The 22646-nt window shown below is 38.7% G+C and overlaps 1 protein-coding gene across 2 annotated transcripts in view; it reads right to left on the bottom strand.

Moving 5' to 3' along the window:
* The window catches only part of map3k7 (mitogen-activated protein kinase kinase kinase 7), a 128705-nt gene that overhangs the window by 41808 nt on the left and 64251 nt on the right, over positions 1-22646 (bottom strand). Inside the window, exons 7-12 of one of the 2 annotated variants that reach the window (XM_060850382.1) lie at positions 22090-22218; positions 18654-18784; positions 18075-18156; positions 14584-14735; positions 7897-8062; positions 6664-6744 (exon numbers count right to left, since the gene is read on the bottom strand). In XM_060850382.1, coding sequence (XP_060706365.1) covers positions 6664-6744; positions 7897-8062; positions 14584-14735; positions 18075-18156; positions 18654-18784; positions 22090-22218 — 741 coding nt within the window. The remainder of the gene's footprint in view (positions 1-6663; positions 6745-7896; positions 8063-14583; positions 14736-18074; positions 18157-18653; positions 18785-22089; positions 22219-22646) is intronic. The other variant, XM_060850390.1, reaches the window with a different exon arrangement.

Genomic DNA, 22646 nt, shown 5'->3' with positions numbered 1-22646 from the left:
GCACTGAAACTAACGGGAATCGTTGGTTTACAGAGCAGTGTGATGTCAACAATGTGGGTTCAGTTCCCATCACTGGTTTGAGGTTACCATGAAGGACTCTCCTTCTCAACCTTTTCCCTCACCTGAGGCTTGGTGGGATTCAGGTTAAATCACCACCAGTTGCTTCTCTCTCTGACAGAGCAGCTCCTATGGTCTGGTAAGATTATGGTGATACAACAACTAGAAAAAAATTGCAGCAAATTTCAGAATGTCCTAACTTTCTCTTGAAGATTTTCCAATTCACCCACCTCAAAGCAGAATTATCTTTTGTTGTCAGGTAAAGATGCAATAATCTATTTCAGTGGTTGAACAATCCATGCTTGAGTAGATTACGGGGATTACTGATGTATTGCCGTGGGCAGCGTCAACGTAAATGGAGCTCAAACCTGTTTGTCTTCTATCAGAATGACAGTATTTGTGCCCTCACCATCACCCTGGTAGTGTGCTTACTGTTGTCTGTTAGCTAGTCAGCCAGCCAGTCTGCATTTCCAATGATAAGGTGTGCAAGCAAAGTCAGGTCTTCTTGGCCCACAGCAATGCAAGACCATCGGCAGCTACTGAGGAACACAGGAGCAGGAGTAGACAACTCAGTCCTTCAAGTTCACTTTGCCATTTAACATGATTATAGCTGATATTATCCTGGTCTTAACTCCACTTTCATGCCTGTCCCGCGTAGCCCTTTATCTTGCTTTTAATCAGAAACAAATCAATTTCTTGCTTGAATCTGTTGACTGATTCTGCCTCCACTGCACTCTGGGACAGATTCACAGCTTAAGTAGTTTCTCCTCATCTGAGTTTTGAATCTGCCTCCTCTCACATATCTATGACCTCTTGTTCTAACTGGTCCCACAAGGGGTAAAATGTGTTCAAAGTCCATCTTACCAATATCTTTTAACACTTTATGGACAGGTGTCCCCCCCGTCCGAAAATAAAGCATTCCTGTGAAAGTGTTTAGAAGCTGAAATGGTGCAAAGCAAAGAAGCAATTACCATTAATTTATATTGAGTGTTCCCAGATCCCCCAAAAAGCCGACCAAATCATACCAAATAACACATAAAACCTAAACTAACACTAACAAATAGTAAAGGCCATCGGAGGTTGGGGTGGTGGGAGGTACAAGAGACTGGAGTGTAGGAGCGAGAGGTACACCTTAAGACACATCTTGCACAAAATAAATCGAAATAAAACACAGATGTTCACAGACAGAGTTCAAAGCTATGGCAGCTTGATACGGAGATGCTGAGTGTAGTTCCTGGGGAAGGTGCTTGGCAGCGCCAATCTCGTTGCACATGCTGTTTCATAAAAGTGAAAATCCTCTTTCGGTTAGGTCTTTCGCAAAAGTGAATTGGTGTAAAGTGAACGTTCGAAAAGCAGGGAATACATGCAACTTCAATCAGATTTCCCTCATTCTGAACTCCAGCAAGTGCAAACTCAAGTTGTTCAACTGCTCCTCATGCAACAGCCTTTCATCCTTGGAATCAATCTGGTGAGCCTCCTTTGAACTGCCTCCAGTAATGCTGCATCCTTCCTCAAGTAAAGAGACCAAAACTGGACAAAATACTCCAGGTTTAGTCTCACCAATATCTTCCATAATTGTAACAACACTTCTTGACTTTAATAACCCAGTTCTTTGAGGCAGAACAATATAGGGGCTTTGGGACTGGCAAAAGCTCCCAAAAAGAGAGACACCAAAAGAAAATGAGATACTGGTTGAATTTTCTACAGAGTAATTAATGGTTTACTTGATAACCTTGGTTTGAAATGACTGTTTTGTGGTGGCCTTTATTTCAGCCTTGTGACCAAGTGGATACTGCGATGTTCTCAGAGGGATGACAAGGTGTTGGGTGGGTTAAAATCAGGAATTGATTTTGCAGCATAGTTGGATGAATTAATCATTGACAGCCTGGCATTACATGGGATGGATTAGTTGCCTCCTCCTCAGCTGTTTGCCACATTTCTGGTGGCAAGGGCCATGTTTCAATGGGAGAGCTTGTGCAGATGCAACAGAGGAATCAAAGCTTGCAACTTGGAGAGTACTAAAGGGCTCCAAGATAATGGTGTAGACAGCAGAGGCTTTGCATAAGAACCCCAACATCTACTTGAACACATGTCATGTTTTGTATCTCTATCATTCTTCCAATGTCTGCTGAATTGCATACCGAGTCATGAGCCAGGACTCAGTTGACAAAATTTGTTGTCTACTAATTCAAATGCTCATGGTGCAGCAGACTGAAGTACAATAAAGGAATCATGACTGCTGTCAGGATACTGGCCACTGACCCCTATATGAAGTGCTGCATCTGGTCACATGCCAACTGCAGAGTGAGTGGGTGGAACCTTTGCATTTACCATGCATCTCTGGATTTAAATGATGCATCTATAAAGTAGCAGGATTTCAGTCAACAGCAGTTGGCGCTATGAAGAAGTCTGGTTTCTAAGTGAATTCTGGTTCACATTCGGCCTGCTTCTCTCTGGAAAAAAAAAGAGAAGCCCTGTGGTCCCTTTGCATTCAGTGCTCAAGTCAGCTCTTTTATAGGATAGTGAATGCCAAACTCCAAGACGTTAGGAATGTTCACAGTTTCAGCCTGGAAAAGAGTCTCCTTGATGAAATTCATGAACCCAGTCAACTTTGCAGCTATCAGAAATGCTGTTCTTGCTCTGCTCACAAGTTGCAAGTCTATTTGAGAGTGATGGCAACATTTTAGTGAGCATCTTCTTCAGGGTGATTGTATGTTGAATGTTGAAGAAAGACAAATGGTCTCTATTGATCCAGAGCTGCCCTGGTCTCCTACTACCCGACTTCTGTACCTTCTTCTGAGAAGCTCACTTGCCTTACGTAGAAGCATATGAATTAGGAACAGTAGGCCACTCAATCCCTTGTGTTTTGATGATCTGATTATGCTATCCTCCTTATATCGCCTTGCTCATCAAGAATTGATTCACCTCAGCATTTACACAAATATTGGAAGATCCTGCTTCCACTGCCTTTTGAGAATGAGTCTCAAAGATTCTCAACCCTCAGAAAATATCTCTCCTCACTGATGTGAGCAGAACTTGAAGTGAGAATCAAAGAATTTACTTTATACTCCACCACTCCCTGAAGACATAAGCACCTTGAAGGAGCAGTGAAAATCAGCAGACATTTAACGGGGAGGGGGGGGGGGGTCACCAGACCCAAAATGATGACACTGCAATCTCGTTGTAGATGTTGCCAGATCTGCTCAATTTCTCCACCAATTTTTCTTTCATACACTTATTAATTCAATAGTGGCAAATAGCTGATGCTGCATGTTTTGAGGGCGGGGGGGGGCCTTGCTATTGCTGAAAACATGCTCAATCACGTGAGGTAGGAGAAGGACACTAGCTGGAGCACAAAGATAGTAAATGGCATTTATTGCATTAGATCAGTGTTGCAGATTGAGCTTGTAATAGGCTTACTGTGCAAAACTTCTTGCACATCATTCCAGTGTTTGCACTAATAACCTCACCATAATGACGTCAGTTGCAGCCCTCACCATAAATGGTCACAAAGTGCAAACAACACTTTAGATACAAACCAGATTCTTAGGCACACTTCTAAAGGCATCAAACATCCTCAAAGGAGAGAGAAAACAGGACAGAACAGTTGCAGGTAGGCTTTTTTTGTAGGAAGTACTTAGAGTCATACAGTATAATTTTATAGAGAGAAAAAAAACCGTTCACTTGTAGGTTTTTGCCAAAGATCTGTTATGTAATGTTTTGTTTTTGTTCCCTATTAGTTATTGCATCAATTTTGTGTTGGCCACTGATTTTCACAGTCAGTCTATTTTACAGATTATCACAAAAACAACAAAAATCATAGCATTTGGGTAGCATCAGGAAGATGCATATCTTATAGTTTTAATGATTTGTTCTTAATGTCTCATGTTTTAGAATATAACATTCAGTTTTAGAAATTAATGTTTTATCTGTAGATAAATGGAAAAATCTTTTGAGAAACCGATAAAATGGGAATAGCAAGGTGTACTTCAGAAGTACTTGCTTCTGGAAATTTAGCGGGTTAACCAAGAATAAAGATATTTAAGTCATAAGCTGAAATAAAGTAACTCCAATTTAAACAGGCTTGAAGCTATATGAGTTATAATTTGGAGGAGCCAGTGTTGGACTGGGGTGTACAAAGTTAAAAATCTCAACACCAGGGTACGGTCCAACAGGTTTAATTGGAAGCACACTAGCTTTCGAAGCGTCCTATCACTTGATGAAGGAGCAACGCTCCGAAAGCTCGCATGCTTCCAATTAAACCTGTTGGACTATAACCTAGTGTTGTGAGATTTTTAACTTTGAAGCTATATGTAAACCTTAAAACCATATGGATGCAAAGCAACCAAAAAAAAGGGTTGTCCTATTTTAGTATAATAAGAGTCAGCAGTCTGCAACCTTTCCTTATAGTGTTTAAATTATGTATGCAGTTTCCAGGTGAAAAAGAGGGTAAAACAGATTGCAAATAAGAAAATTCCTTACATTCTCAGAGGTGGGGCAGCAATATTCCATTAACAATATAAGTTATTCATACAGGATCAAAGGGAAGAGGAAATGATTTGTTCACATTCTCATTTGAGAACACCTAACAACATGCCAAAATGTTATGAAGATCGGATGTTGAGATGAAAGGTTCCTTCGTTTAATTTATCTGTGTATATGACTGCTAACTGAGGCAGACAATTCAATTTCAGGTTTCAAAGGCAGATATCCTATCACTAAGTCACCCTTCATTTCCATGTGCATGGTACATGACACTGACCCATCCAGCTTAAAGCTGGCTCCTAAGGAGAACAGAACCTCAGACTCTCCTGTTTATTTTTTTTTAAACTGTTAACCCCCACACTACCGCCTAACTGCGGTAGTGCTTATTTTTCTTCCCCAGCACCCATGTGTGTGTGCAGGTGTGAGACAGTGAGAGACACAAGGTGCACAAACCTTTATTCAATTTCCACCACCAGGAAGATAGAAAAACACCTGAGTGGCCAGTGACAAGCAGCGCCCCCAGGTTAACAGCCCCTATCAGGGAACTCATTCTAAAAGTATACCTGGGTGACCTTGTTCTGATCACTACAGGAAGCTTTGTTCTAGTTTGCAGCAAGTAAAAAAACTCTACAGTCTACCTCAGTCTTGTGGTTAGATAGTACAGTCGGTTCTGCTATAATGCAGTAGTTCCTTTCTTGTACAACCCATCTTATAAGAAATACATGTAATAGCAACACCATTGAAACTAATGGGTTTGAATCATGGTATAACCAATACACGCTTTAAAAGTTTGTGCTATAGAAACAGTGTCTCCAAATCATCATTTATCCTATAGTGAATTAGCATTAACAAAATGCACGTTATAGGAGAACAACCTGTAGTCTGCTTGATTAGTTGTTAGAAAAAGTTATAAAGGTGCTGTGGCAACACTTTTACACTTTATATTCACTTGGTTCCCAAAGCCAGGACATGGAGACTGAAGAATCTACAATGTTGTAGCCTGAAGAGTCTTAAGTCAAAGGACTTTCTACCATGTAATTGGTATTTTAAAAGTGAGGATAAAAATTGTATTACGAAGTCAAAACAGTGTATGTTCACTTTAAGATAAAAAGTGTTTTCTGAATTTTAAAGTAAATTTCAAGTACATCCACAGCTGCCAGAATAGAATAGCTAAGAGATGGGCTGTTCCAAAATAGATACACGTAACAATTGTCTGTTAAACGGATACCTGAGTTTTGGTTGTTGTTTTGACAACAATTCAAATTTAAGCAATTAATTCAAATTATGCCCTGGAAACTAAAACCCAACGGAGTTTGAACTTGTTGTGTTGACAACATGAGACCAATGCGAAGGAATGATGCTGGAGGTAAAAAAACGCAGGCAGTTTGAAAACTGGTCAGAGCAACTTGCACCGAAAAGCAGGGCAACTGCCATAGTGCCAGCGAGCTAACTGCTCATCTAATATGAAAAGCTCTCAAATAAATCAAAAGACACTATCAAAAGAAAGCTTTTCCTGTAAAAAATACTCACAGTAAAAAGAAAGATGACGACCCAGGGTGAAGCCAGCAGAATTGGACAGAATCAGGCGAGTTCAGAAAAAAAAAGTGTGGATTGGATTCATTTGGCTCCAATGTCACTGCTAAATTGACAGAAATTTAGTAACAGTTGTATCTCTTCGGAAGGACCTGCATCACATAGATTTAAATTGTTTGGCACAACCAAAAATGGAGAATTTTATCTCAATAGAAATCCATCTTTTTATAATGTGTGTCTTTTATGCAAATCTATTTTTCAAAATTAGGTCATCAGCATCTCCTCCACTACAAACTGTTCATAATTTGGTCCTTAAATATGGGACTACAAAAGTGGCATTACTAAGTTGTTATCAGTACTTTCACAATTTGTGGTTAATTTGTGCACTTTTAAACTAATTTGAAAAACAATAAAACTACTAACTCCGAGCTTCCATTATTTTATTTCATAAACGATTAAATTAGAAAGTCTTCTGGCTCATGTGCAATTCTACAAGGTTCTCTGCAGTCTGGAGCAACGAGCATTCAAGCACCTTATTTCTCAGTAGTCAGCCAGCTAGCTAGCCAGCCCAGTAGTTAGAACTGGTACCTGATATGACGATCTGAGGAACATCCAGAATGGTGCCAAATGAAGCAGTTTTACGGTGGCCTCGCTTTGGCTTTGGACGGGCTGCAAAATACACACATACAGGTACGCATGCAACATATAGCCAAATAGGTTATGAAGCGCATTACAATTAGAACAATGCAGTCTTGTCACAGAAACAAAACAATTACATGTAACCAGTCATGCAAAACACAAGGCACCATGCAAAAGCAAAGATGTTACAATTTAGCGAGACACAATGCTTAGGAAAAGCACAATTAAAGCATTGAACCAACTTTACAAAATAATTTATTGAAACACCTTTTGAAAAACTTTAAAATGCAACTCCACAAAACTTAACTTTAAACATGCAGACAGCCTACACTTATTACAATTAGCTATATTAATTTAACCAAGTGTAGTGCAAAGTACCACTTAAGCATTTGATAAAGCAACAGCATAGAGCAGGTAGGATGAAACAGGTCTGCATAACAAATACGTTGGGTCAAAAATCTTAACACTATGTCAAAAGTCTGTTTGACAACCTCAATGCCATTCTAGTCTTGGAGTCATGTCTGGTACTTCATTCGCTGTGGTCACGTAATATATTTAAATTCTATTGGAAATTAGGAAACATAACGTTTACTAATATACTCTAGACACCAAAGGTTGAAATACATAGCTGCTTATACAGGATTACCAATCACAAATGCTACCAAAAAAACCATACGTTATTACTCGAATTGATTAATATTAATGTACTGAAGTTTGAAGTGAAATAAAACACAAGTTAACTGTAGAAGCCAGAATCAGAGAATCCTGCAGGACAGAAAGAGGCCAATTGGCCAATCAATTCTGCACTGTCAAAACAGCATCCCACACAAACCCAGCCCTCCACGTATCCCAGCAACCTGTCATTGACCATCTTATCCATCCAGCTTCCACATCCCTGGACACTACAGGGCAATTTAATATAGCCAATCTTCTAGGGGAGGATACTGCAGCGCCTGGCAGAAATGACTGACACATGGAGAATGTGCCAATTCCACACAGACAGTTACCCAAGGCTGGAATCAAACCAGGTCCCTGGCGCTGTGAGGAAGCATTGCTAACCATGCTGCCCAGAAATGAAATGTCTTTAATCAAATATAAATTCTAAAAATTCACTATATTAGTTTAAAAATTATTAAAATGTTGTTTTATGCAGCTCTGACCCTCTTGTTATAGACTTTTTACCTGTGGTAGCATTCATAATTCTAGCCTCCAATTCAGAATAATTGCTGAGGTCAGCACTCAATCTTTTTCCATCCATCGTGGCAGCAGCAGACTGCGTGCGTCCTCCAGACAGGCTCTCCACACTACTTCCTCGAGACAGTGGAAGATTTAATCGCGCAGAGTCACTCTGTTTAAAAAAAAAATCAAAGTTACAGCAATGTGCAAAGGGCAGTAAAGTTCTGAAAGCAAGGATGCTGTGGTGTCTGCAAACTATTCAGGATTAGCAAATCACTTTATAGCAAGACAGCAACGTTCAAAACACACAAATGTATCCCAATGTACGTTTGAGTATTGCAAACCAGACTGGAGCATTAGAAGCTATATAAATAATCTTCGATTCAGTACAATATTGCCCTTTCACTGAACCTTCCTATTAACCTGTGTAATATGCTGTTGCTTGTCATTTTCAGATAATCTCCTCATCCTCCATCTGGGTTGACCCACAATTTTCAAGAGACTGGCGTAACATTTTGATGAAAAGTTTGGCCAAAATATTGATAAAAATAAGTCATTTTAAACAAATCCACTTAGATTCATATCTTTGCATATAATATCAAGTAAATTACATTATAAACCTATAGTTTCCTTTTTCAGGAGATGTCATTTTTTGATAATTTTTTTCTTGAAATAAGTTAGGAAGTGCTTTTTTTCCTTCCATAAGTTCATCGACTGTGCTTGTTATTAGTCCTATGCTGCTCTGAATTCAGTCTAAAGGAGATACAGGGTGCCCTCACTTAATCAGATTGTCTTTCTGAAAATTGAGACTCTTAGTGAAGCATTGATTCATTAAAACTGGAGTTAGGTTTCACAGCACTTTCCTTGTGGCTGAAAATAGTTAGAACATTATACTTGTACCTGTTAAGTTAAAATATTCAGTAAACTGCATGGCTAAATTCCTAAATTGGTAGATAACAAAATAATGCATGATGTAAAAATGTCACATTATACTTAACAGTACCTCCTGAATGGGCCACAGGATCTTTGCCTGTGAACCTTTGCTTATTAGGCTTCAAATTTGGGGCTCTTGCTTGGTATTGGCCACACCGTGGACACAACCTAGTGCTATTTTTTCAGCAGGTAACTGCCACAGCATTTCTTGTTGGCTGCTGCCACCTCCACATCCACTTGGGCCACTGTTCTTGGGGGCTGCTCTTTGTGGCTGGTTGCAGAGCCTTGGCCTTTCTCCCCTCCCACCAGCCAGGAGGGTGTTAGCTGCGCCTGAACTGCATTTTTGCCAGTCTCTCCCTGTAATGGCGAGTCAGGCTGCAGGGTTTGTGTAGTAGATCTGAATTCGTGATTGGTGGGCAGTATAAGGGAGGCAGCTGGGTTGTATGGGCTGGGAGGCACAGGTGACTGCTCCTACATTGTTTGACTAATGGTAGTCATGGAAGAACTGCTATGCTGGCCACTACTTGGGATGCTGCCGAAGTCAGTTATGGCTAGCATATTTCAGACTGGTAGAGATTCAGGGGCTCTGTAGTGCGAACCTTGGTAGTGGTGCTGCACAGGAGGCAATGATGAGAGAAAGAAGTGCTGCTCCAAAAGTGCACTAGTCGAGTCAGGTAAAAGGAATCTAAGAATGCTCATCAAGACTAAATGTCAAAGTGAAAAGATGCTAAACTGGGCATTTTTAAGTGCTGACTCCCTAAATGCAAGTCATTCGTGCTTGATTCTGTACAGGTTTTTTCTCTCTCCAAGGAAGGACTTTTGCTTTGTTTGACAACTTGTTGTAGTAGTTGAGGTTATTAATGACTTACAGAAAAGAAAAGTAAATCTGCGTTTATAACATTAACTGGTCCATTCAACATGAGCACAATTGGATTCATTCTACTTCTGGTACTTGTTACTTATTAATATTTTACATATCACTCGTACATGGCAGTTATTAATTAGAGTTGAAAAATGTGGCACTAGAAAAGCACAGCAGTTCAGGCAACATCCAACAAGCAGGAGAGTACATGTTTTGGCCATAAACCCTTCATCAGAAATGTGGAGGGGAAAGGAAGCCGAGAGATAAATCGGGTGGTGAGGGTGGAGCTGGGGGGGAAAAGGGGGGTGGAGAAGGCGGATGGGAGGACTGAAAGTGGATACAGGTGGGGGGGCAATTGTGATAGGTTAGTTTGGAGGGTGGAGTGTTTAGATAGGAAGGAAGATGGGCAAGGAAGTCAGGACAAGATGGTAGGGGGAGGGCCGATTTGGAAACTAGTGAAGTCCATGTTGATGCCATGTGGTTGAAGGGTCCCAAGGTGGAGCGAGGTGGTGTTCTCCCTCCACTTGGCAGGTAGCTTTTATTTGGTAATGAAGGCGGCCCAGGACTTACATGTCCTTGGGGGAATGGGAGGGGATGTTGAAGTAGTTGGCCATGGGGCGGTGGTGTTGTTTGTTGAATGTGTCCCAGAGATGTTGCCTGAAATGCTCCGCGAGTTGGCATCCTGTTTTCATAATTTTGAGGAGACCATATTGAGAGCAATGAACACAGTATATCAGGTGGGTGGATGTGGAGGAACATCTCTGCAGATGTGAATTCAACCTTTGAGACCTTAGATGGAAGAGGTGAGGGCTCACGTTTTATACCTCATGTGGTGGCAAGAGATGGTGGTTTGGTGGGGGGCGTGTACCTAACAACGGAGCTGCGGAGGCAATGGGATGGGGGAGAAATATATCTTTGGTGGTGGGGTCTGTCTGTAGTGGCAGAAATGGCGGAGGATAATGTGCTGTATCCAGAGATTAGTGGGGCGGAGGGTGAGGACCAGGACCTGCAGGTCCTTGGGAGAGTAGCGAAGGTACTGGTTAGGCCTTGGTAACCAGATAGAATTTTATATCAGTAACTACTGATTCATAAGACATAAAGCATACTCCATGATCGGAATTTTTTTTGAATTGTGCTTCCAGGTTTAAAAAGACCCAATTACATATTTAAGTTCTGTTTAAAGGCTGTCTTTTCAAGGAGAATCATTCTCTTCCACAGTTGTCAAGATTCCCCACGTACTATTTCTTATATTCTATATTATTTATCTTAATTTAAAGTAAGTGTAAAAATGCAATTATTAAAAGCTATTTGTTTTGGACTGGGGGCCCGTGACTACTGGTGTGTCGCAGAATTGGTGCTGCGTCCAGTTCTTTTTGTTGTTTATGCATATAATTTGGATAGGAATATAGGATGAATGGTTTGTAAGTTTCCAGATTACACCAAATTGGTGGTACAATAGACTGTGAAGGAGGTTATCTCAGCACGACGGGACCTTGATCAGATGGGTTGATGGGCGGAGTTAAATTTAGGTAAATATGAGATAGTGCATTTTGGTAAGAAAAATCAGGGCAGGATTGATACACTTAGTGATAGGATCCTGGGGATTGTTGTTGTCCAAAGAGACCTTGGGGTGCAGAATCATAGTTCCTTGACAGTGGCAGGTGTACACAGTCGTGAAGTTTACATTTGCCTTTATTGGTCAGCGCATTCAGTATAGGAATTGGGATGTCATGTTGCAGCTGTGCCAGGACATTGGTCAAGCCACTTTTAGAATACTGCGTACAATTCGGGTCTCCCTTCTATAGGGAAAGATGCTGTGAAACTTGAAAGGGTTTAGAAAAGATTTACAAATGCTTTTTGATGCTGCCAGGGTGGGAGGGTTTGAAATGTAGGGAGAGGTGGAATGGGCTGAGGTTATCTTAGAACTTAGAATCAGAAAATTACAACACAGTACAGGCCCACTGGTCCTCAATGGTTCCACAGGTCGGCGCAACAATTTGAAGCCTACCTACCCCAGATTATTCCATTTTTATCCATATGTTTATCCAGTGACTATTTAAATGCCCTTAAAGTTGGCAAGACTGCTACTGTTGCAGGCACGACCCTACTACTCTGAGTAAAGAAGGTATCTCTGACATCTGTCCTATATCTATCACCCCTCAATTTAAAGCTACATCCCTTGTGCTAGCCATCACCATCTAAGGAAAAAGGCTCTCACTGTCCACCCTATCTAACCCTGATTATCTTATACGTCTCAATTAAGTCATCTCTCAACCTTCTTGTCTCTAATGAAAATAGCCTCAAGCCCCTCAGCCTTTCCTCAAGACTTTTCCCTCCATACTAGGCAACATTCGAGTAAATCGCCTCTGAACCCTTTCCTAAGCTTCCATATCCTTCCGATAATGCGGTGACCAGAACTGTATGCAATACACCAAGTGCAGTTGCTCCAGAGTTTTGGACAGCTGCACCATGATCTCATTACTCCGAAACTCAATCCCTCTACCAATAAAAGCTAACACACTGTATGCCTTCTTAACAGTCTTATCAACCCGAGGGGCAACTTTCAAGGATCTATGTACATGAACACCCGAGATCTCTCTGCTCATCAACACTGCCAAGAATCCTATCATTAACCCTGAACTCTGCATTTCTGTTGCTTCATCCAAAGTAAATCACCTCACTTTTCTACATTAAACTCGATTTGCTACCTCTCAGCCCAGCTCTGCAGCTTATGTATGTCCCTCTGCAACCTGTAGCATCCTTCAGCACTGTCCACAACTCCAATGACCTTAGTGTCATCCGCAAATTTACTAACTCATCCTTCTATGCCCTTATCCAGGACATTTAGAAGAATGACAAATAGCAGCGGACCCAAAACAGCTCCTTGCAGTACACCACTGGTAACTGAATCCCAGGATAAACATTTCCCATCAATCACCACCCTCTGTCTTCTTTCAGCTAGCCAATTTCTGATCTAAACTGCTAAATCATCCTCAATCCCATGCTTGTGTATTTTCTGCATTATCTTCCTGATGAAGGGCTTATGCTCGAAACGTCGAATTCTCTATTCCTGAGATGCTGCCTGGCCTGCTGTGCTTTGACCAGCAACACATTTGCAGCTATTTTCTGCAATAGCCTATTATGGAGAGCCTTATCAAACGCTTCACTGAAATCCACACACACCACATCAACAGCTTTACCCTCATCAGGTCACCATCTCAAATAACTCAATAAGGTTTGTGAGGTATGACCTACCCTTCACTAAATTGTGTTGACTATCCCTAATCAACGTATTCCTCTCTAGACGATTATAAACTCAATCTCTTACAACCGCTTCCAACCGAAGTAAGGCTCACTGGTCTATAATTACCAGAGTTATCTTTTTTCCCCCTTCTTGAACAAGGGGACAACATTTGCTATCCTCCAGTCTTCTGACACTATTCCTGTAGACAATGATGACATAAAGATAAAAACCAAAGGCTCTGCAATCTCCTCCCTGGCTTCCTAGAACATGTTAAGATAAATCCTACCCAGCTCAGGGGACTTATCTATTTTTCACATTTTCCAGAATTGCAAACACCTCGTCCTTGTGAACCTCAATTCTGTCTGGCCTAGTAGCCTGTATCTCAGTACAGGTGCATCAGAGGTTAAGGGATGACCTTATAGGCGTTTTAGAAAATCATGAGGGAATGGACAGGGTGACTAGACACTGTCTTTTCCCCAGGATAGGGATGTCCAAAACTAGAGGCCATTGGTTTAAGGTGAAGGAAGATAGATTCAAAAGGACTCAAGGGGCAACATTTTCATGTTGAGTGTTTGGAATGAGCTATAGAGGAAGTGGTGGAGGGAGGTAGAATTAAAACATTTAAAATCTGGAAGGATAAATGAATAGGAAGTGGTCAGAAGGGTTATGGGCCAAATGCTAGCAAATGGCACTAGTTTAATTTATGATTTCTAGTCAGCATGAATGAGTTGAACTGAAGGGCCGAAGGGCCTGTTTCCATGCTGTACAACTCTATGACTCTAAAACACTGTTATTTCGCCTTAGATTCACAACATTATTTGAAGGTATGTTTTCTTCTAACCAATGTTTTACTTTTTGTTTTAAAAAGAACATGCAATTATGCATAGAAAAATCTCAACAAGTTTGTTCAAGTTGCATAATGCATGGAGAATGCTGCTCCAAGACAGTTTGACATTTCCTATCACCACAAAACCCCTAATAGGAAACTTGGTTTCCTGTTGCAATCTCTTGGGATTGGCCAAAAAGGGAAAAGTCAAAATTTAACCAATTAAGAGAAAAGAAATAAATCTGGAAATTTTCTCCTTAGCCCCAAAGACAATCAAGCAAGCTGACTATACTTCCTTGAAATAATGTAGTTTCTGCAGAAAATCCTCACTACTGCAAATATTGGCATATTATTGTCTTCTTCAATTAAAGTCAACTAGTAAATTTTAAATTTTGTCAATCCCTTTTAGAACTCGTCCTTGCTACAATTAAGATTAAGCTTGTTGCTCATGCTGTAATATAATATTTACCACAATAATAGACACAGGAATCCAAAAATAAAGTATCACAGTCTAGAAGTAGCTTGACTGTCTACCTGCGACTCTTGGATGATGAGTAACTTAGAAAAGTGCAGAAATGCTTCTAATTCACTAACCTAACAAGAGTCTTCGATTGGCTCAATATACTCCCTGAGAATGTATGCACTGAGTCTATGTAAATAGCATCCCTGCAGAGAAAAAATAAGAATGAAACTTTGGCGCTTTAATATATATTCAGAGCAAAATAAAAAAGTGCTGTTTATGGTTAAGAATTTCGGTTAAGAATTTCTTTTAAATAAATGCTTGCCAATTTAAGTAAAGCATAGTCTTGATCAGAGCAATTTACTTACCGTCTGTTTGGGCTGGAGTTTAAGCTGCTGAGCCAGCTTCGATTCCAAACGCTTAATTGTGTCATTGGTAGCATTTGCATGTAAGTCACTAGGTTCTACACAAGCATCACTTTTGTTACTGGTATTTGTAGAGGTAATTTCCAAGAAAGATCCTAGCAAACAAACAGTAGAATTTATAGCATTCTAAATACAGACTTTATTGTGCAACTGCAAAGCAGTTCAAAATTGCAAAATCACTCAAAAGCATTTAATGTTACATGTTTAAGTGGATGGGGGAGCAGAGATTAAAAGTAAGCAAAGCATTTATTTCATCTTCCAAAATTAGGCAATGATCACAAATCACAACAGTAAAGCACTTCCAAATTGCCTCATGCATTATCCGAGACAAACTTTTTCAAAGGGCAACAAGTTAATATAAGCTGAGGCAGAACCAAATAAAGACAGACAACTGAACTATATTGACATAAATCTTACATTGTGTTAACGAGGAATACAATCAGAATTCCATTAGTAGGATTTATAATCAAAATAGTGTTACATTAAATGATATTATAGCTTTTTGTTAATTTGGACTATAGCATAAAATGTGTTAAATATCATGAGGATTGTATGAGACCGTTGCAAATTTACCTTACTTAATATCATGTCAATTTAGCTTTCTATATAAAATGATGGGTGAACATATTACAAGGTGGTAACATATCTAACACATCACAGAGATCTGGACTTAATCAATTAGATTTGTTCTGTAGTTAAGTTGTGACAGTCAACATTTCGTGGAGAACATTGTGGATTTAGTGAAGTAGGAGTGAGGGAAGAAGGGGACAGAGGATGAATCAGTTGCAATGCAACCCTGAACTCTACTGTTAAAGCTTTGTGCTTATGCACAAAGATTGACTACTTAAAAGAATTGGGAATGGTTCAGAGAGTCAATGGGAACTGTATTTTGGCAAATATATTCAGACAATGTAGTAGTTAAAAAGTGCACTTCAAATCTGGTAAAGTATCAAATTGTTTCAGGATTGTTTTAAATACATAATTAAAAAGATTCAAGCTCTTGCACTTCAAGAAAATTCAAAGTTAAAAAGTGCTTGTTAGATACCAAACACCTTAGAATTCTGGAATTCATGATCATATTGTATAGTCCCATCCTTATGCTCTACTGGTAGTTAAAAGGATTAAGCAGCTGAAGGAAAGGGTTACACTATTTATTCCATTTCAATTTGCTTAAAATGTTTTGAATAAACTATATATTTTCCACAAAAGAAAATGGAACAGAATTAAAAAAAAAATTAGATTTGATGATTCCATTGTACTCTGGGTTTGTCTCCTCTTTCTACACTCCACAGAATTGACAAAACTCAAAACTCTTACCTGTTCCAAATTCAGTGAAATTTAATTCATCACACTTGGTTAAGCAACACCTTAATTTTAAGTTCTCAGTATTACTTTGAAATTCTTCCATTGTTTCATCTTCAGATTCCCACAATCTCCTCCAAATTTCCCACGTTTGAGAGACCTGCGTTCCTCCATTTATGACCTTTTGAAAAATCCCAATGGCCATGCCTTCAATAACTGGGTCGCCCAGCTCTAACATTCCTTCTTAACCCACTCTGCTTCTCTAACTTGCTTTCTTCCTTTAAAATACTCCTTAAAAAGTTTACCTCTGAACAAGTTATTGGACATTTGTCCTGATATCTCCTTACCCAGCCAGTACCAAATATTCATTTAATATAACTTATTGTTATAAAAATTTATTACAGCAAACATACTTGTACGCAGTATATTTCTTAATCCTTACTAATGATATAATGTCAACAAGAAAACAAAACTACAGTAAACCTGCAAAACGATAAACACCAGGGATTAAATAATTACAAGCAGGTAGACGTGATAGAGCCACCAGCATTCAAATACTGCACTATGTCTCATGTTAAGACAATATGTACTTATTACAAGTTCAGCATAGGTGCATTGGGCCAAGACCTCCTCCCTTGCAGCATCAGTAGATTTTATCAATAAAACATGCCTGACTACATGTATTCTCCACCACCACACCCCAGCTACCAACTCAATTCAATGATCAAATACTCCAGCCTGGTTTAGCAGGCTGTGGAGAAAATGTCTATACTTTGCTCCTTAAATCAGATATACTTCAAAGTACAAAAGCTCCTTCAACTCAGCAACTTTCACAAAACATAACTCAACACTCATGCTAGGAATCCGGATAGGCTTTGTTCGTTTCAGTTCAGAAATTTTACCAATGAATTTTGAAGCTTCATTTGTTACTGTCTGTACAATACTTCTATGTTGGATTATTGATTCTTTTAAATGGAAGATCAATATTGGCTAATTATTTGTTGACCAGAGTTCTAGACCTTGGGTTTTTAGTTCAGCTTGTTGTCTTGATCAAGTCGATTGTGCAGCTACCAGAAGTTTAGACGCTTGACATTTAACAGCATAGGAGGCCACCGTTTGGCGCATTGTATTCAACAAAATCTGACTACACAAATTCCATTTTTCAACTTTTGGTCTATAGCCATTGAGGATGTGGCAATGCAATTGAATAATTAATACTGCCGAAACATTCCAAAAGGTATCAACTCAATCAGCTTTTCAAAACAGTGAATTCTAATTCTTACCACTTTCTAGGTGAAAATGTTTCTTCTGTATTCTTAAAACAATGACCCCTAATTATGACCTCTCTACTAATGGAAAATATGCAGCCTGTCCACATCCTTCATAATTTTATACATTGCTAAGGTCCCACTCAACATATGCTGCTCCAAAACAAAAACAACCCAACTTATCTAATCTTTCCAGATAACTCAGACCCTCTAGACCAGGTAGTACCTTTGTAAACTCCTCTGCACCTTCTCTAGTGCAATTATATAATTCTTATCATGCAGTCACAAGAACTGCATACCTTATTGCAGTTGTGGCCAAACTACACTTTATAAAGATCCCACATAACCACCTTGTCTTTGTATTCCAAGCATTAGCTAATAAAGACAAGTACCCTTTATACTTTCTTAACCACCATTCATAAAACATCTCTTTGTGACACTATTTCTCATAAAGCAAGTTTGGGGTGCAATGACCAAACAAATATTGCAATCTTTGTGCAATATTCTTGCAGGTTTTCTTTAGCTGGTGCTACAGTTCTTAAACTAGGATCCAAGAATTAAGGATTAAGGTAGGTCACAAATCCACAAGCTCCACCCCCTCTTAAAAGAGAAGAAATTGACCCTCCAGGTTTAACCTTTTGAGAAGAGACTCAACTATAGCAACACATGAGACATGAAAAAATCTTTAAACATCAGGTCCTTTACATTACAGGGGATGGTTGACGGTAGTGAATTTCCATCACAAGTTGCATTTCTCCAATGTCAATAGCTTCTCAATTCTTGCAGCTGTATCTCCTTTTGACAAACAGTTAAAGAAATCTCTCCTGCTTTGCCCTTTCAGATTAAGGTATTGTTGTTTCATACCTGTGCTTGTAGCAGAGTTACTTTGGCTCACATCGGAGTAGTGGCATGGGTACTGAAGAGGTTCTTCTGCTCCTGGAAAATACTGCACACAAAAAAATTACAGCAAACTGCAGATTTGAGTAACATGATCACAAGTCTATCACAATCAATACGTTGATGCACAGAACAGGATTCAGAAATACAAGAGCTGTGACGTATATGATCACAGATACCTTGGCCCTGGCTACATCAGGGTCAATTTTGTAAACAATATACAGGTAATTTCAATTATCACCTGAAGACTAAAGTGTGCCACCATTCAATTTTTTTTTTAAAATAGCAGAAAGTTTACTAAATGGAATAATTTAGCTCAGTTGGTGGCATCTTTAAATTAGTCTGAAAATTATGGATACACACTTCACTCCTGAGTGAGCATTTTACTTATGCAAACATTTAGAACTCCTATTCCTATGCTCTTCAATGAATAAACTCATTTATTAACAACAAAATTGCAAATAAGTACAAAAGTAGGCCGTCAGATATGCTTGAACAATGTTATTAGAATCTCATCAGCACAAAGTATTAAACATTGAAACTTACCTTCATTAAATGAGTCATTATCCTTACTATCTCTTCCATTGAGGGGCGTTGTGCAGGATCTTTCGACCAACAGCGAGTCATTAGACTCTCAATAGGCTTAGGCAGATTTTTGATTAGAGGTGGTCGAGTACCTATAACATGGATGGAGCCAATCTGAAAAATTCTAATTAACTTCAGGTACATTTTATTATTTGATCAATTTTACAATTCTAAAATTCTATCCCAGGATCAAAGTACTAATTCCGATGAATAAAGATTGTAAGAAATCATGCCTCATTCCAACTTCTCAATTCAGAAGTTCAACAATTTTTCAAAGGGAAATTGGGTGAGAAAGGAAAGGAATGAATAGAAGAGTTAGGAGAATTTTCCTAGATTTAGTTATGTTTCCCAGATGCATCCTCTGATACTACTTTTCTTTGCCTATAAATACATCCTTTTATTCCATTCTCTCTCATGCATATATCAAGATTCCCCTTCAATACAGCTGTGATATTTGTTTCAATCACAACACCTGGTAGCAAGTTTCACATACTCAAGTTTCATGTGATACAAAATAAAACTGAACCTGACATAATTAGGTAGTTATGCAGTTAACTTATTTTAAAATCAGCTGACTTATCAATAAAATACTGATCTTTAAGCAACCTTCTTTATCCCCCTCTACAGTAAATTAAAACATTATTGCAGAAGAACTTAAAACTACATGCTAATGAATGTTTCTCATTTTTGATAAATATGTTGACAATTTTGACAAAATACTCCCAGTAAAGAAGCACTCCTAATAATGAAGCACTTCCAGTAGGGAGACAGCCTTTGTTAAAAATTGAATAAGTGAGTATCAATCATTCTTTTTGTTTTAATCACAACTTTTAATTGAAGTGATGCTTTACACATTTAGTTTAGTTTTATATGTCAGACTTCACAAAAAACTTTTCTTCGCAGGACTTCTTTCTCCATTCAAAAAATTTTGACTGCAATCTTTTACCAAACAAGTCTACATATTTCTTACTGCAATACAAATTTTTGTCAACGAAATACAAGTGCAGCAGCATATTTATAAAATACTCTGGAAGTAATTTTTTGACAAAAGGACTCAAGTTGCTTTGAAATATACCATTAACTACTACAGAATCCTTAAATCTAACTTGCAGTACATTTTGTAACAATATCTCAAAATTTCAAATGGTCACAAATAAACTCAAAGTAAGCTTTTCCACCCCTCCAACCTGTTCAGCAAACAAAGTGCAATTGATTTTCATACCTAATTACAAACTTAATTTTTTGTCCAAATAGAATACAATTTTATGGTCTTTAAATATAATTGTTACAACTGCAGTTTTCGGTGCACAACAGTTTAGCTTCACAATGACAACAAGCAATTGTCATGTACATCAAAGCCTTGGCCTAAGTACAGAATAAAATAGAATGTGTTTTCTACTTCTAAATGTCAGCGTATTTCTAAATACATCTTAAAGGATTTAAACTTCCAATCAAACGAATAGGAATATAATGTTATTGTAATTTAAAATTTCAATTGTATAAATGCACTGGCAAGTTTGAAGATACAATTACGATATTTCAATACAATTTATTCGTTTATCTTTTGTTCGACTACTTTTAAACATGCCACAAACAGCTGTGAATTGAGAGAGTTAATTTGCTTTCAAATCAGTGCTGGTGCCTCAATCTAACTGGCCACACTATAAGTGGCAAGAGTAGAATGTCTGCATATGCCTCCAATTCTCTCCTTTCCTGAACTCCAGATGATAATTGAGACCTTCTGTGGAGAAACGATGGGTAAAAGTTGAGCTAGAGTTTCAGTTCTGAAGTCTTTTGTAGTGATATTGAGAGGCATAAAGTTTTATCATCCCTTTTCCCAAAGAAAATAGGGCTTTGGAAACGTTCAGACCCCTAGATATCCCATTGGCAACTAGTAAACCTGATGAAGAATATCAAAATTAAATCAAATAATACTTGATTCCAATCTTGAGAGTTCATGATTGAAATCAGTAAGCCTATCATTCATTCTTAAAACATTCTGTATCTTTGTCAGACAAAACAATGAACGTATAAAATATTTAAAAAGGACTGGCCAGGGAATATAGCAGCAAAATCTTTTGTTTTTTTAAAGCGAATTCTTATTCAATTGCTATCAGGGCAAAGGAAATTTAAAATGTTAAATAGATGTCGAATTGAAAACAGACTGCCTGGTAGAACTGCAGAAATACTGAATCCTAAAACAATGTGAAACTTTAATGGTAGTGCATTACCTGCTCAAAGGATGTCATAGAACATAGGTAGAACATAGAACAGTGCAGCACAGAACAGGCCCTTCAGCCCACGATGTTGTGCCGACCATTGATCCTCATGTATGCACTTTCAAATTTCTGTGACCAGATGCATGTCCAGCAGTGTCTTAAATGTCCCCAATGACCTTGCTTCCACAACTGCTGCTGGCAACGCATTCCATGCTCTCACAACTGTGTGTGTAATGAACCCGCCTCTGATATCCCCTCTATACTTTCCTCCAACCAGCTTAAAACCATGACCCCTCATGTTAGCCATTTCTGCACTGGGAAATAGTCCCTGGCTATCGACTCTATCTATGCCTCTCATTATCTTGTATACCTCAATTAGGTCCCCTCTCCTCCTCCTTTTCTCCAATGAAAAAAAGTCATGTCATGTCATTTCAGGATGCATGTACTTTGGTGATTGGAAATACAGACTTGGCATGGCACATTTCTTCCCTGCCTTGCAAAATTAACTGTCAAGCCTCAAAAAAAACCTATTGCATCCATTATAAAAAATTACACAAGGAAGAAAGTGTCAGTCTTGCCTCACTGATAACACTATTAGCTCAGAGTCGTAAGGCTATGGGATCAAGTCCCACTCCATGGGCTGGAGCAAATAATCTAGGTTGACACTTCAGTGCAATTGAGGGAGTGCCACATTGCTGGTGGACTCCACTTTCACACAGAACTTTGAACAGAGGTCCCACCTGCCCTTTCAGATGGATGTAAAAGATCCAACAATTTTTTTTGTTGGTAAAGATTAGAGGAGCGCCCTCCGGTGTCCTGATCAATCATTCTCAAACACCGTCACTAAAACACAGTATCTAGTCATTTTCCTGACTGCGGTTGTGGAACCTTGAGATATACAACTTGGCTGTTTTGTTTCCTACATCACAACAGTGATGACAAGCTTTGATGGATTTTGAGCATGCTGAGAGATCATGAAAAACACTACACAAGATTATAACTTAGGCAGTCAATTATTTTGCCAAATTCAAAACTTTAAATTAAATTTAATTAAGTTTAAGTTAATTTTATCATTTCCCAATAATACAGATCCAAGAATATTAGTTGCTATCAGAATGGATGATGATTCCAAACTCAAAATAACAATATTAATGCCAATTAGAAAAACACAATCTTACCATTATGAACAGCCCACATGATGCGAAAAGCAGGGCCACCGATTTCATCAAAAGGTTTTCGCCGTGTTATTACTTCCCAAAGAATGATACCCCAGCTGAAGACATCGCACTTTTCACTATAATTACTACCTGTTACAGAAATTCAACAAGTTACTGTGACATCACAATAGAACCAGATTAAATTAAACATTACCTTAAATTTAATAGATTAATTAATTCACAAATAAAGAGAGCATTTCAGCACTACCAAAATACAGTAAAAATTTTGACCCTATCAATTGACTCAGTTTTAGTTTGAAAGTTCACCTTGAAAAGGATTTTCTAAAAATACTTTCTCTGCTGAATCAGAGGTGGGCTGTTACTGTTGGAAAATTGAAAGATTATCCAACTGTTTACTATTGGCAGTACCAGGGTTCACGTCCAGTCGGTATTCAGCACTTCTTCTTAAATGTGAATTTATGCACCATCAGCAGAATTAGCACCAGCTTACATGATTAATCCAGCATCAGTGTCAGGAAATTTCCGCTTTGCAAAGGTACTAAAGCTATACTAATTTT

The sequence above is a fragment of the Hemiscyllium ocellatum genome, chromosome 3, assembly GCF_020745735.1.
Source record: "Hemiscyllium ocellatum isolate sHemOce1 chromosome 3, sHemOce1.pat.X.cur, whole genome shotgun sequence".
Lineage (NCBI taxonomy): Eukaryota > Metazoa > Chordata > Chondrichthyes > Orectolobiformes > Hemiscylliidae > Hemiscyllium > Hemiscyllium ocellatum.
This window is presented reverse-complemented; position numbering and strand designations above follow the sequence as displayed.